We start from the raw sequence: 17,239 nt of genomic DNA, 5'->3' as shown, positions 1-17,239 counted from the left end.
TACAACGTGGAGTTGAGTTAGGTTAGTATTTAGTAAGTAGGTTGAGTAAGTCGAGTAAGTCTTGTTCATTCATATTCGCCTTTTAAAACAAAACTAATTTAACTGGAACATTGATTATTATAATATAATTTATCATAGTTTATACTTTATATGATTAAATAGCATGTTTGGCTTATTTTTCCTACATAATGAATTCATTCTATTTCTAATTTTCGAAACTTTTTAAGTATAAATTCTTGATGACTATATTTCAATAACTTAAATTCTTATTTACGGAATAGTCGGTACTCCTGTGGCGACAATAATTCATTTTTCAATTTAAAATCAAGCCTTTTTTACTGTTAATTGTTAAGGAAATGATTTTTTTGAAAATGTTAATGTGTTCAATTTAAAATTTGAAGTAGTTTTTAAATTATTGAAAAATATATATAAATATGTATCTAGTATCTATATACAGGAACAATTTTTGCAAATTATAAAATATTGAAGGATTGTTATCAATTACTAAATTTTTCAAATCAATGAAGCCCCCATATTATCCAAGCCAGTTATCGGGGACCTATTTTCCTTAGTACTCAAAGATTAGGTACTCAAAAACTACTGCTTAGAATTTCGATTTTGATAAATAAACATCCACAGGGCACTACTTAAATGGTTTAAATAATCTATGTATTTTTAATCATGGCTCAACATAATATTAAAGAACTATTTTTGATACCGAGGGTTACTATACCCAAATACCGTACAACAGTGTAGAACACACACTGCAAGTATGAGTCTTTTAATATTTCTCATGATAGACATTTTTATGTATTTTATTGTAGCAACATTTTTTTTTTCAATTTCTAACCAAAAACAATTACTACCACCAAAAATATATCCTGATAAAATACTGTGAACAAATACTTTTAATCATTCTTACCAATCACTAATTGAGTCTAAAAAAATGTTGGTATTTGAACAGTCTTTCCATACTTAATCATTATACCGAATAATTCCTTATGTGCCATATGTAAAATAGAATTATTCGTTTCTAAGAGGATTGCAATGTTACCACACTCCTAGCTAGGCTACTCACAATATGTTTCAATCACGAAAAAACTTGTTTTAAGTACGTACTTACCGATTTGTAAAATAAACTCAGTGGCGTGACCTTGGTTATTTCGTCCGGAAGTCAAATTTTTAGTTGGTCCTCGTCCAGACATTAGACACGTGGATTACATAAGACAAATTAGAGAGCCGGACAATTTATTCTCGCGATTTTTCTACTGCCTGATTCAGCACGTTATCGCTATATTTGGAGTGCCGGAGGAAAATATAAATGTATATAACAATGTATAGGTACCTAATAAGCACAGTTATAAATATATATTATATAACACACAATTCAAATGTACATAATATTATGGAATAAAATGAACTTTTTTAAACTGAAAAAAATATTTGGATTAATAATATTATAATTCGACAATAAATATAATGATGGTTATTATAGACTTAAAAAATAATAATATATTTCGTTGATATTTCAAAATATACGAGTGTAATGATATATTATACTTGATATAAAGACAAAAAATATATGATCTCTGATCTATCTTACATAATACTACACGTACGCACGTAGATACTAGATACACACTGTGACACAACTTGAAAATTGAAATATAGACGTACGCTGGGGTCGTCGTTAAAGTTTTAACATTTCCAATGAAGATAAACAAATCGGTACTATGTCGAAATATACAATAGAATTTTTTTTTTATCTAAAGTCGATAACGTATACATAATAATATAGGTATTATACATAAGGTGATTCTTTTAAAGGTAAACCCTAATTTTGTCAAAAAGTATTGTCATTTTTGGAAATACTTTTCAACTTGAACATACCAGCCTTGAAGTTCAAATATAATTTCAGATAGTTTAACTTTTTTGTTACACTTGATTAGTTTCAATAGTGACATCAATCGTATATAGCTAAAATGAATGCGTAAATAATATAAAATTATTATTTCCTTGAAATTCAAAAGACATGGTTATGATCTATATATGTATTTCCAAATAAAGAAAAGTTTATTGTTTTTAAAAATTGAAGTCATTACAAAACAGAGAATTTTTGAAGAAAAAACAATTTTTACCATTGATCTAGTAAATTCTAGTTCATATAAGTATTTAAAGTGTAGTTTTTATGGAGAATTTAGTGGACCAACATCGTATGGGGTAGGTATATCCCTGTGCTACTCCACTTCGTTCGTCTATACTTAAAATACCTGTAAGTTGTAACTAATAGGTATGTATACTTCTATTTGAAATGTATATTTATATTAAACACTAAATTAATATTTTTTTCATGTGAAGTACATATTATACTCTGTCCAGCGAATGAAAACCCCCCTCGTCTCACTACAATGGAAACCGATTCACCTATGGTAGAGTGTCACCTAAATGCGCAGAAAATCCGATTTGGGTCGTCTTGCTGGAATTTTATGCTTATATGTTTATAACTTAGAGTAAATTCTCTAAACAATTTTAATTTTCTTCTTCAAAATATAAAATTAAAATATTATGTTGTTTTGTAATAACTTTAAATTGCATAAAATAAATAAAATTATTGAAAATCCTTATAACTTCGGGGGAAAATACTAGTGTAGTAGTGTTTGCCTTTAAAAGAATCACTCTGTATAAGCCGACACGGATGCTGACCGTATGCGTAATAACTAATAAGTAATAACAATAGGTAGTAAAGTATTTCGAACATTGGGTACATCGCCGCATTATTATTGTTTATATTGTTCACAGAAATCGTTAAATTATCATAATCTCGTACACTCGGTGGCGTGCGAAATAATAGTAATATTATTTATTGTATAATTGCGTAATAGTAATCTGGAGTATTCAAATAAAATCGAAAATTTACAACTCAAACGGACGTTACGGTGTCCCGCGCATCGTATAATAACTATGATAATAATAATAATAACACGATTTAACGAATAATGGTGCAAAATTATTTCTATGGCTCTCGATTTTTGAGTCGGTTATTAAAACAGACCAGTTTATGCGTTGTACAATATTATATAATATTATGCGATACCCATAACAAACTGTTTCCGAACAACGCAGCGGTCAATCATTTCGTGGTATATTACAAGGGCGCAGACGTGCGACGGAATTCGTTTCGATTGCGATCTCCGATTTTCGGTCGGAAACCATTATTTAACACATATAATAATAATAATAATAATAATAATAATAATATATGTACTGCACTCGGCGCTTATCTAACGTGAGATTTTACGGGTCCTCCCGAGCATATAAATATACGTACAATATACATAGCCACATAGGTGGGTATATATTATTGTCGACTGGGATTTTTGTAGAAATGGGTTAATACGGTTAGAGACTCCCGGGAATGGCAACGACCGAACACGGTTTTCTTATATGTGTAGGTACATATAATATACGGTACGAGTATATATCTGTATATCATCTGATAAGTATCGAAAGGAAAATAATTTTTTTCTCTGATTTATGGTTTAGGATTGACCCAAACAAATTTACAGGTACCCCGCAGGAGCACCGTAGTACAGAGATATTATAATACGCGAGTTTCACCGTGCATTCATCCCCGTCAATATAATTATATTTGATATTTATAATAGGATGATGTTATTATTACTTTGGAAAATAATCGAGTATTATTATAGAAATATTATTTGACGAACGCAATTTTTAATATTTTTTTAGCTATTATCGTGTTCTCCTATTGTAATCAAAAAAAAAAAAAATATATTATTGTTTTGGCTCATCTTATAAATATTATATGACCGACGTTTAATTTACAGAGTTTGATCAAGCAAATATTTAAAAGCTTGTAGGATATCAAATAATATTATTCAAATAATGATTATGTTCATTAAATAGAGTAGCTGAATATAATTTTCGGCGGCAGGTGAGAAGTTTTAATTTTTTTAATAAATTAAAATATGGTTGTTAGAACTATAAGAACGAAACAAAATTAAGTTTATCATTATAATATTTTTTTTATCATCAATAATTTTGTCTGACAATAATATTGTTGTATTTTTACCAACTTTTATTAACGAATAAATTAATTCTTGGATGGAAGGGTTAGGTTGAGCAATGGGTGTATGCTAGGGCAAACACAGTGAACGAGATCTGTGCGTTATTCGAAATACTTTATATATAGTAAACATAATATTATATTTATAAAGTTTTGACTTTTTAAAATTAAATGCAATTTACAAATTTTGTTTTTTGAATAATCATCATAAAAATACGAGTACAAATACTTCAGTGTTGTTTTTATGCTAACATAATAATTTATAATCATGTTTTAAACGATTTGAAATACAATTGTATAATATATATAGTTTGTAATATTTTTCGGTCATATTCTGAGAACAATATTATACACTGCGTGGAGCGTGCACCAAAACTTGGAAGTCAATACTTGAATGCTAATAGAAATTTATATTTACTTGTGCAGTAACTTCTTTCTTTGACTTCGGCAAAAGTTGCCGAAGTAAAGAATATTTGGTTTCAATGATTTATTTAGTCTTTGATATATAGCCTCGGGAAACTTTCGGACGCATTGCTTTGTCGATCTCATCAAAATTTTATAGTCATAAAGTTGTGTTTTCGTCTGACTGACCGCAGTCTCCCCGCTAAAAAGATTTGTTTGATTCAATTTGGAGCTTTTGTTCGCCAAAATTCACCATGCTGTTGCCTATTATACGTCGAACGAACTTCGAACTACTTGTAAATAATACCATAAAAATATATCAATTATTTTCGAAACAATACATGCATACTTTATGACGTGAGTATAAAATAAAGGATGCGTAGTAAATTATTAGCTGTTAGTTATTATTCGATTTATGTGGTCGAGATAATATAATATGAGATCAATAGAATTTTTTTTCCAGAAAAAATATATATAATAATCGATTTTAAAGAAAATAAATTGAAAAAAAAAATGTATAAAACGTACCTATATGTTCCACTTTAAATATTGTTTTGCATATTATTATGATTTTTACTAGAAGCTTTTGCGGCAACTTTTGACGCATTTTTGTAAATAGATAATTTAATTTCATCCGAACAGGCGAGGATAGAAAAAATGAAATATAATGATGTTCCGGGAATTGGGTTACAAATTAATAGACCTCTCGGGTTGTGTGTAATATCATATAGCAGTATTATTAAAGCTACAATAATATATTTTATTTTTGATTTCATGACTCTCCAAAAGGCACACTTCAATAAAACAAAACGAGACATACAATATAAATACACACATTCCACGCAATGGAAATATAAGACTTTGTGACTTTGAAAATGTTTGCGTAGGTCGTTGAAGTTTTATTTTTCTTGATACTCCGTTAAAATGTTCACATTTTTTTAACTATTGCAGAATATGAGGTTGAGGAAAAAATCACAGTTAACATATTGTTATGTCAAGATTTATTATTTTGAAATGTTACTTATTTTGTGTGGATTCTCTCTTATTTTTTTATTAAAATTTCCAACATTTGATATTGATGCATATTGACTGTGGTAAATAATGTTTTTATAGTTCCTATTGTTAAGCTAGAAATATATAACTTTTCAAACAATAACATTAACAGAAAGGTACAAAAGCATATGTTTCACTGACTAAGAAAGAAATAGAAAAAAAAAACTGAAATTCAAGCTCATTTGTCTATTTGACATGTTTTCTCTATCCAACCACAGTTATATTATGGTTTTTTATTTATTGTGATTGTGTTCTGTTGTTGCTTTAGTCAAAACAACGTTTTCGATAACTTAATTTAAGTAAAAAGAAAAAAAAAAACGTTTACTAATTAACAATGCAAATAGTAGCGGTTTTACAATTGAAAGTTCATAATATTAAATAAATAGTTTATAGTTATAATATTGTATAACATTTTGATAGAAAATTATACTCCGTATGAGACACAATTAATATTCAATAATAATAGTTTTTCATACATTTATTATTATTACTAGATGTATTACTTTATTATTTAGCCCTTGAAAACATTATTAAATATAAAATACGACACTTTGTTTGTGCATCTCGGTTTTAGTATACCTCTATAAGTTCACAAACAAATCGGCATCGGAGTACCTCGCTTTGTGAACTTATTTGACCCAGATTAGATATAGCACTCAGTATATTTTCTAACGTGGTTCAAACTACTTTTTAAACTTTCTAAGTACAATCTCTGAGATTTTTGTGGAAATTGGTCGATTAATTTAAGAATCCATAAACTACGAACATACGACCGATATTTCATTTTGTTATACATTTAAATAAAAAACAATTGAATGTTTTATTATTTTCATTTGTTTAAAAACAAAACCCATAGCGTCGCATCGTGGAGGACGGACAAGTCAATAAAAATGGTTTTTATCGTAATCGGTGGCAACCGAAGATAGACAAACAAAATATTCGATTTTCTTATGTCAAAATGAAGCCACCTTGCTACAGCAACCTGGATGGGTTGAAAACCGTAGCAAAGCACACTTCTCTCAAGGAATACGCTTGCGAAAATTTGGTGTCAATTGGTTGAGTGGTTTCCAAGTATATAAGCCCCATACAAGCTTACATTTATTGTCACATGAGTATTGTGTATAGAGGAGAAATTACTATTTTAAAAATTCTATACGAACATATCTATATGGTTGCTAATCGCGACGGTACTAATGAACAATAACTACCATGTAATGTTACCTGGTTGCAGATAAAAGTGGTGTTTGCGGTTTCCGAGGAATTTCTGTCGACGATCGTCTTCATTATTCCCTCAAGGGAAAATGTATATCGTTTTAACGCCGAATGATTGTAAATTTAAGTTGCGTAAAATATGTACGACGATATAAGCTGCTCGTCTGTTTGTACAGTTTCAAAGTTACATAATATAACGTTTAACATATTATTATTATTATTATTATCCTCCTGGTAACAATTCGAATATCATAATTATTGAATAAGCATAATGTAAGGTCGTCGTTTCGCACGGTCATGAATAAAATGAGTGACAGTAAAACATAATCGGTGTAAGGAGACTGCCAGTCATAATGGAAAGCGATAAATTGGATGGCGCCTGGTCCTTAACAATTATTATTCATAATCATAAATAAATAAAACATATGAAATACACATTTAAATATTAAAACATATCTTACCATATCTTCAAATTGTGATATTACCTTTTGAGAACAATAATTATTATTGCTCTGTGCAGGTTGTGCTTAATTTTATATTTTTCAATTTTTTCTACAAAGCGTTTAGTTTCTAACTAATGAATGTCTGAAACAGCATTGCGTTCATTATTTGATTTGATTATTTTGGATTTTTTAAGTTTTAACTATTCTTGCTTTAAATCCAGAATTCGAACACATCTCAGGCACTTAATATTCAGCTTTTATAACCATCACATATCATCTACTATGATTATGTATGATTTATTATATGAGCGCAGAGCTCTTATTTATTATTTTAGATTTTTTTTTAGTCAGGCAATTTAATTTGAACAACACTGCGGCGATTGTCGAACAACTAAATTGAATAATAACAATACAATAAAATATATCGTTCAATATTGTTAAGACAGATTTTTCTGTGATAAGTTCTAGTATAACACTCAAAATAAACTAGTGTTTGGCAAGTTCCTCATAAAAAAGAATTCGGTTCGTTCTTAAAAAAAAAAAAGGAATTTGTTAGAAAAAAGTAATTCTTTCCTTTGTAGTTCCTTTGGAAAATAAAAAAAAAACTAGTTCCTTTTTAGTTCCAAATAAATTAAATTCTGTCTGATGACTATTTTTCATATACCTAAATAATTATAATCCTAATACTGGTCAATATATCTATTATTATTTTTTTTTTTAAATAGAAAATTTTTTGTTATTTTGTTTTTTTTGGTGGTTTCTCTCATATTTTCATCCATAAATCATTTGGATTCAATTGTTTGACAAAGTTGTACTTATTTATTATAAAAATAGGTTAGTTAAGGTATATATATATATATGTGTTTAAAATATAATCTTTACGTTTGCTTTAAAATAAAATATGTTTATAGAAAATAGAAATTAACATATTATTTATTCTATTTTCCGTTGAATTCGTACATAAAAAATGTATGCCGTCTATGTCTGGATCGAAAAAAATTCGGGAAGTTTTCGGTTCATCTATTGTAAGACCGAACGTAAATTATTTCAACATTTACATAGAGATCTCTATTGTGGTGCGGTTACCAATACATTTGTTTAAAATGATTACTGCGAATTGTTAATTAAAGTTACCTATTATATTTTATTTTTTAATTTATCTTGGCGTTTCGAGCGTAGTGTGCAAGGAAAACCTAATGAGTCACGGCTATTTTATAATGAAAAACAAATGAAACGGTTTTAAACGTTTATTTGTTTTAGTCCCCACGTTAATTGATATCTATTGAACGTCAAACGTTTTTAATGACCATTCCGTGTTTTCTTTTATTGAATATTATGGCACCTCGTTTATTGAACTTTTAGATGCTGTGCTAAGCAATGAATGAATCGGATTGAAAACGTTGCAATGTTAGAGTGTTTGTGTGTATCGTAATATGAGTGTCTACAAATCCTACAATTCTGCCAACGTGTGGGTTGACAGTCAAATATATCTTTTTTTTGAAAAGTCATGTTTGAAGATCGTTTCATAATCGTGTGGTTATTATATATTCTATATAACATGGTTTCAAATTATTTCAATAAAAAATATTAAACATTTGGCCTTTTAGAATTGTACCCACTCTAATTAATTCGAATTACCATATTATTAGTTTAGACAAAAATGTATAAGTATAAATTAGTACCGATGAATGGTATGAATAATGGATTCCCGGTATAAATAGCTTAAATGTATTCAAATATTTTGAAAATTTCATTGTATATAGAAAATGATAGTATAAATGCGTACCTGGAATGTTTCAAGTTTCTATATTATAGTAAATAATTTTTGAATTACGGTAAAAATAACTAAAATCGTTTGAGGAAAAATCGTTATTTTATGATTGAATTTGCAATTTGAACGCTAAAAAATTCCATCAAATTTATTTTATTAACATAAATAAAAAAAGACACTGATGTCGAATTGGAAAATGTATATACATGGTTGAAAATGGCCAAATTATTTTTTAAAATTTTTATTTTGTTTAGAAAATGGTAATGTAACTTATAAAATGAAAAAATAAATAAAGGAAATTGTTTTCGTCGAAAGTTGGTGTTCTGTAAATATTTCCGTTTTCCCGTTGTTTTTTGGTATTTTACCCCATTATTTTTAAAAAGTACTGAGAATTTTTTCTTTTGATATCTGTACCTTCCATCCCCCTCCCTCAAGTATACTAACTAGAAATACCAGAAGTCCAGAAACCCTATTCAAAGGTAATGATTGAAGCATTTTGTCTGCTCCAAAAATTGATGATAACTTGGAAAAAAATATGCATCATTTTAAAATAAAAACATTAATAATTATTCTGTTCAAAAACTAAAAATTATCAGACTATGGACTACTACTAGGGATCTGTGAATAGAGCTCTATTGTCATTAAGATGTATACATACGGTCTCTTCTCGAACACAGTTAATTTTTAAAGCAGGTAGGTTCGTCAGACCTGCACGAAATATAATAAATGGTCATATTAATTATCTCTGTCTAAATGACGACTTTGATTTTTGTAGTCGACATGATATAATATAACGTTATAAATTATGATAGTATGCATACAAAATGTTTGTTCCGAAAAATATCGAATAAAAATAAAAATAAACGAGAAAAATGTAAGACGATACTAAACTATACACACTATGCGTATCTGGATAGACAACGAATATATATATAGATAAACGCGAGTGGATATTAGGCGTATAGTTTATGCGCGAGGCATTCTATTTTACGAAGAATAATAATATTCGAGGTTACGATCGCTTTGTTACGAAAAGATATAAAAAGATAGAGAAAAAAAGAGTAGTAGTGGTATTGAGACTTTTGGAAACGAGACGGAAGGCGGGCGGGGAACGGAGAAAATTGTAGAAAAAAGAAAAACCCAAAGACGAAAAAAAAAAATGGCTGGAGGCAATCTAAAAAGATATGGAAATGCGCGTAGAGTGCGAAACACGAACATAATATAATGTGCGCACGGGGTGGGCCGAGTCGTTCGCCCTGCGATAACGAACCACTCGCGAGGTCGACGGGGTAGACAGCGAAAACGGCAGTGCTCACCCTGTTGTACACACACACACACACACGCACACACACACGCACACACACACGCACACACGCACACACGCACACACACACACACACACATATTATATACGTTCGTCGGAGATGGTCTCTTGTAATTTTCATACATATACGTGTATAGCGGAGGGGGGTTGGGGGAGGTTAAGGACTATTGCCGGTTGGTTAACCCCACACGCGAGCCATAGATGGTAGGACGATACACACCGCGACGACGACGATATAGTGTTGTAAAGTCTCGACGAAGAAACGTACAGTTTTCGTGTAAAAAACGACGAAAAATACAGCGACGGATGGCATAAAGCTGGGGGGGGGGAGAATAACAACGACTGTGCAGTGGATTAAATTGGATTGATAATAATAATTGCCTGACCGCAGTTTCGGACTGAAATGGAAACGTTTGTTTGTTCTTATTAAATATCGCGAGCATCTTCTTGCGTGTATATAATATATATATATATATCGAGCTAAAATTGATAATTTTGCATTGGGTCTTATATATTACAGGACGTATATTTTTTTCCATACCAAATACAATAATATACATTTCGAGCAGACCAAAATATTATGTCAGAAAGACTGAAGTTAATGCGCGGAAAATAAATGAATGACATTTGTATACTACTGTTATGATAATACGATATTATAAATAAATGCGTACAATAATATAAGACACCGAAAATAATATCAAAATATCAAAGTCTGCGTTGGATAACCGGAGAGTCCGGAACTAACGAAACGAATTTTTGGTCTGGTCGGAAATTCGCTTATTTTATTACCTACGTCAATATCGTACGTCCATTGCAAGACTTTGCGACTTCAACCATCTGTATGATATGTTATGTAACTCATACAATATTACAATATCGTCAGAGCATATTATTATTATACTGTTTTGTTTATCCAAAGCTCGGTGTGCGCCGTGATAGTTAGCTTATAAAATATACCGATTTAGTCGTTTCGATTAAAATATTTCGAGGGTTTACGCGCAGAGAACATGACGTAGGTACACGAAGTTTTCCTCTCCTCGATTTATCCTACCAGATTTTAAATGCTATAAAATAATTAGAAAACTAATTATAGGTAGAGTTAATGAGTTGATATTTATACTGATTATATTTAATATAAAAATGTCAATATCATATCATGGGGGGGGGGGGTGGTGAAAAATAAGAAAAATGTTGCATTATAATGACTTGTTTCTATTTTTTCAGGTTTAATAATTACTTTCAATGTCGTGGGGGATTGTGGGAACTAGTCCCCACGAAATACATAAATTATTAAAAAATAGCAAAACTCGACTTGCGATTGTTTAATGGTATTTCGAAGTCGATTGGACAATTATTTCGTGTTCACGCCGATAACTCGAGCATGCGCACTAAGTTATATTATGACGCATCACACGATATAGTTAAAATTAATATTCACTTGCAATTTGTGCTTCATCACAATATTATATGAGTGGTATAGTGTGTGGTAAATGTGCATATACTTAGTGATTCGAATACGGTTTCATCTCTGAAACATTTACAGCCCTCCGTTTTGAACGAAGTTCAAAACAATTAGTAAACTATATAGTAAAATTAAAAAATCAATTTTTAGACAACCCTGTATTCCGGTGAATTTCGTTCGAACTTCACAATCGTGAATCGAAATGGTCGATTGTCGCCCAAAATGGATTTTGATTTTTAAATACCCAACAGTTGTTAGTTATTTTCACTGCCAAACTCCAAAGCTCAACTCATTATATATGATTTCTAAATAATAATAAATATCGGGCACAACGGTAAGCGGTGAGAGTTATAATTACACAACTTACAAAGAGACCGAGTCGATTATACAATATATAATAATTGTTGTGCAGTAAAATCTGTGTAATATGGAACCTGAATAACGTGGAAACCTGACTTTTATGGAAAAATGTTACGGTCCCGGCGAACCTAATGTAGTTTTAAATACATCGTTCCCTGAATAAGATGGAACCTGTTTAACGTGGAAATGGAAACAATATTTTGTCATGTACCTGTATATCATGGAAATATGTACATGTACTATTTTAAAATTATCAGTCAATGAATATAATCTATATCAGTTATATAGATTATTCGTTGCAATAAGTTTATTTTATCGATAAGTGTCGTAGTAGTGTTATGACGTAGACTGCGTATAGACGTAAATTCAATATGACGTCCAAAACATTGGATGAGAATTATGGAGTAGAATGCAATAGTAAATAATATGTAAAATATATGAAATAAATGAATTAATAATAAATAATAAATTTTATTTAATAAAGATCTATAGTGAAATTTTTTTTTTACAATCTGCATTAAATGGAAACCTGTCTAAAATGGAAAAAATATCCGGTCCCAACTGTTTCCATATTACACAGGTTTTACTGTACTTTTGATAGTCACATACAAATCTGCTCTCCCGTCGTCTTGTTAAAAAATATACACTCGCTACGTCGCATACCTTGAATGTGAATTTTTTTCAAATCATATCCCAATTCGATACGCAAACCACATGCTTCTGAAGGTGAGTTCGGTATGGTATTGTATAGTTCTGTAACACATAATTATGTTGCCATTCTCAAACTCAGAACTGTGGAATAGTTGCGCACACCTTTCAGAATTTGAAATTGTTTAGTCGCATTGACTGGGCCCCTCTTAACATATTATATTGTGAGCACATCGATTGCCGAAGGAGCGTACCACTATTGCACACATAATATAGTGTTAAGAAAAATATCTAAAGTATATGCCATTAAAAACATGTCAGCTGTGTGTTTTGTGAACAAAATTACGACGATTTCAAACTTTCTGGCTAAAATAATATATTATTTTGTACAAAGGCGATGTCTCTCCTATATAATATAAAATATATTATAACGACTGCTGACTGCAATAATAACACATGACGTGATGTATATTCATTTGGTTCACGTTTTGCTAATTTTAAATTTCAGTTCAATTATTGTTGTTGTTGTTGTTGTGTTTGTTTTTTTCCGGTTAAAATTGTTAAGACGAAACTCGCTGCGTAGCTAACAACAATAAACTGAAGACATCGCCGACGCGTAAATTATGTTAAAATATTCATAAAACATTTTCACACGAGCGATTCCGCTGGTAGAGGTAAAACCGCCATAAATGTACGCTAAATCTTCATGTTTTCAATGATAAATTGTGTGCGTATCTATATATATATATGTGTGTGTGTGTGTGTGTGTGTGTGTGTGTGTGTGTGTGTGTGTGTGCGTGCGTGTGTGTTGCAACAAAATCTTAGAAAATAAAATAACTGTAAGCAGGGAATGACATTAAAGAGTTTGCATAACAAACGATTAAAAAACGATTTGTATAAATTGTATGGAGTGTGATGCAGCAATACAACCACCTACACTATTATGCAGTATGAACGACGAGGGAGATTTGAATTTATGAAAATGCATTGATGTACTCGACGAAATAATAATGTTGTCATACAGGCATGACTAAATAAACAGACATGTCAGCCAGATAATAATGCGCATAAAACGTTCCTCAGACTTGGAATAAACGCTCTTTAACGTAATAGTTTACATTATGAATTTCATATCGTTTCCATTCATGTCTGGGTACATGAGCGACGATACCAAAAAACGAAACTTTAGCCGACTTGTCTGTTCATTCGGTCTTTGTGATAGGCTTATTCCACTTTAATATTATAAACTAGTTCACGATGTGACGGAAGGTGCGTATTTCGGTTTTATTACTTAAATTCCGTTTTTGACGAAAAAAAGATTAGTTTCTATAGTTTTGTGAAATGTTTCCACTTTGTCAACTACGCGGATATCGTTTAACTATCAATACGATGAAAATAATTTAACGTGCATCTGACGAACTTCATCATAAGTTTGAATTTCAAAGTTTATGTACAAACAATTGTGCCCATGTATCGTCGAATAGAAATTTATTTTAATATCAAATTCCATCAACTTTTTATTTTCAAATACTAATAAGTTATAACATCTTTTATGAGTTTCCGGTAAACTTTTTTTACTAGCTAGAAGAATAATTGATGTATTGTTGAATAAACAATATGTTATTGCACATTTTATGATACACCTTTCATTATTTTTGTACTCGATGTACTCGTCGGTAAACTGGGCACTGTCACGATGCTATTTATACATCGTTCCGATATTTCTGAATTGTAGGTACGTACTTAATAATTTCCCGAATCTAGCAAAAGATAAAATGAAAAGAAAAATAATAAAATGACCCAAACTCAAATCATTTATCAGACTTAAACGAGATTTCGATCGCATTGGGAAAGCTTTTGACTTTCGTATTTATTTATTTATTTATTTATTAAAATAATTCGTTCAGCCCTACGGAAATTCGCAGTACGACGAGGAAGTCGAAACCTACTCTTATCGTTAGGTTAGGCTCGAAATAATATTTATGTAGGCAATCGACGTCAGCCATCATCAGTGGTTCGTGACCGGGGGTCTTGAGGAAGTGCAATGAAAAATAATCGTCGAAACAGCTTAAATATTATGGAGACGATCGCCATAAATATCGTCATCGGTCGTAGTGGAGTGATCTTAGGTTTGACCTTGCAACTCCGACGGAAAATCAATTAAACACGGTGGTAATACGACATAATAATATTCTATATAAAACGTCAGTCGTCGTCCAAAAATCATTAGTAGCATTTTCTGCGAGCGAATGACAATAATTAAACGCTGTGGTGCCGACGAAGTAACAACATTATGGTGAGTCACTTGGCTTTTGTAAAAATATAATATCGACGTGTATTTTTTAAGCCAATTACTATTTATTAACATGGATCATTACTGTAAGTACCACGCGATATTGCATTTACTCAAATATCTCTCTATGATTATTGCTGCTGTTTACTTTATACAGTTTTATTGTTTTTATATTGTTTGTTTGGACGACTGTAAAAAAGAAAATACATTTTTCATTGAACAACATGCTCAATAATTAGATATTAAATACGGCAAATAAGATAATGTTAGTGCGTTTTGGCATAATATCTTCCATGCATTTAGTAATCAGATTATATACATGGTTTTAAAAGGTAAAACTTCATGGTGGCTGATAATTAGTTCAATTTTTCTAAATTTAATTAATAGTTTAGACGGAATTCACATGCTCTTAAATAATTGTACCTATACATACTGTCGGGGAAGAATTCACCACGGACCTTTTTCTACCTAATACTCATTTGTGGTGACATTTACACGCATCCGAATCCGGGATCTATATAATTATCTACTATAATATGTTTATTATCGCTCATCAAATTTTTTCTAACGATTACAGTTGGACGACTACGCGGTGGTGACTGTTACGGCAGGCCTTTGCTTGTCGATCGTCGTCGGAATTGTCTGTGGCAACGACGAAACCATGACTGTCCTCAGTCCGATGCCCGCAAAGGAGCAGCGAACTTCCGGAAATGTCAGTGGCGGCTTGACAAGGAGTCCACGGTTCGTGGTGGTCAATGGAGACGGCGTGCCCGACTACGACGGAACAGACGACGACGACTACCATGTCGTGTACGACTACGACGACGGTGGTGGCAGTGGCGGAGACCACGACCACGGCTACGACCACGACTACCACGATATCGGCCATGACGATGACGACGACGACGACGATTTCGACCACGGTAGCGGTCCCGGTTACCACCATCACGTGTGGTGGCACCACTACTACCATCACGGTGAGCCGCACCTACCGTTTCCACTGTTCCCACCCATTTTTGTGCACAGGCGACCAGCTCACCGCCGATGCGATCAGTGGCCGTTTGTGTGCAGGAGCACTTACGAAATGATCCAGTGGCTCCAATGTTATCACGAGTTTTTGGCAGCCTCGGGACTCCGCGACGAGGATGGCCTCCACGGGCTGGTCACCCCGACACACGCATGGAGGAAGTAGCGTCCGACCGGTGTCTTGTGCTAGGACTCGGAAGGTGGTCGGAGCGAAAAATTGCGAAAAATTTCATAGTGTTTACCCGTATACTTCTAGAAGAATCTATATTCAGAGACTGTCGGGCCGGCACCTTTTGTTTTTCTTCAGTCCTGGTTCCGGTACTAGGTTATTTCATTACGAGGTTCCGGTTCCAGTTCTGGTTTTTGAAAAAATATAAATTACGGGTTAAGGTCATAACCGATATTTAATGGTTCAAAATAAATATATATTTTTTAATATACGTCTTCTTAGTATCTCTTACAATAATTATATTATAATACATACCTATATCAAAATGAAATACAAAATTAAACAGCCATTTAAATTTTAAGACATACCACAATAAATCAGTGTAAAACTTCTACAACTTAGGCTGTTATCAAATCGATGTTTTTCATTTAAAAATATGGGTTCCTATTTTATTTCTGTCTATTTAAATTCGGTTCCTGTTCCAATATTATAATATTGTTTTTGGGTTACAATACGATCGGTTCAATTCCGGAATGTGTCTTTATTATCCTGCAATAAGTAATAATATAATTAAAACGCTGTAACGGAAATTATTTTTGTCAAGCCTCAGCTGTCAATTGTCTAATTTTTGTCCCTCCTCGCCATCGCACCATATATAGACAGATAGGCTCAGTCTCCGTGGAATCGAATCGTCACGGCTAATTTTCATTAGCTGATCGGGTAAGAATTATTAAGAGTTATTTTTATAACACTATTCCAATGTCAATAACGTATTTCACTGTTCAATAAAGTCGAATTAATTTGAAAAGCAATGGTGCGGTTCAAAGACGACTATTACCGGTTAGGATTGAGCGTGCGAATCATTATAATTGTCGATGAAACGGCGAGAGGACGTTGATGTTCTCGATTGAACAGGGACACGTGTACGGATGGAAGCGAGAATTTCGTCAAAATTCGTAAATGAAAAAAAAAAATTTTAGAACCGT

General features: G+C 31.7%; 1 protein-coding gene across 1 annotated transcript; it reads left to right on the top strand.

Moving 5' to 3' along the window:
- Nucleotides 1–14,491: 14,491 nt before the first annotated feature.
- Nucleotides 14,492–16,520, top strand: LOC111033109. The gene is made up of 2 exons (XM_022313704.1): nt 14,492–15,061; nt 15,636–16,520. Exons 1-2 carry the CDS (start codon nt 15,059–15,061, stop codon nt 16,248–16,250), a joined length of 618 nt encoding a protein of 205 aa, XP_022169396.1. The 5' UTR covers nt 14,492–15,058; the 3' UTR covers nt 16,251–16,520.
- The last annotated feature ends 719 nt before the right edge of the window (nt 16,521–17,239 follow it).

Source organism: Myzus persicae, unplaced genomic scaffold, assembly GCF_001856785.1.
Source record: "Myzus persicae strain clone G006 unplaced genomic scaffold, MPER_G0061.0, whole genome shotgun sequence".
In the NCBI taxonomy this organism is placed as follows: domain Eukaryota; kingdom Metazoa; phylum Arthropoda; class Insecta; order Hemiptera; family Aphididae; genus Myzus; species Myzus persicae.
This window is presented reverse-complemented; position numbering and strand designations above follow the sequence as displayed.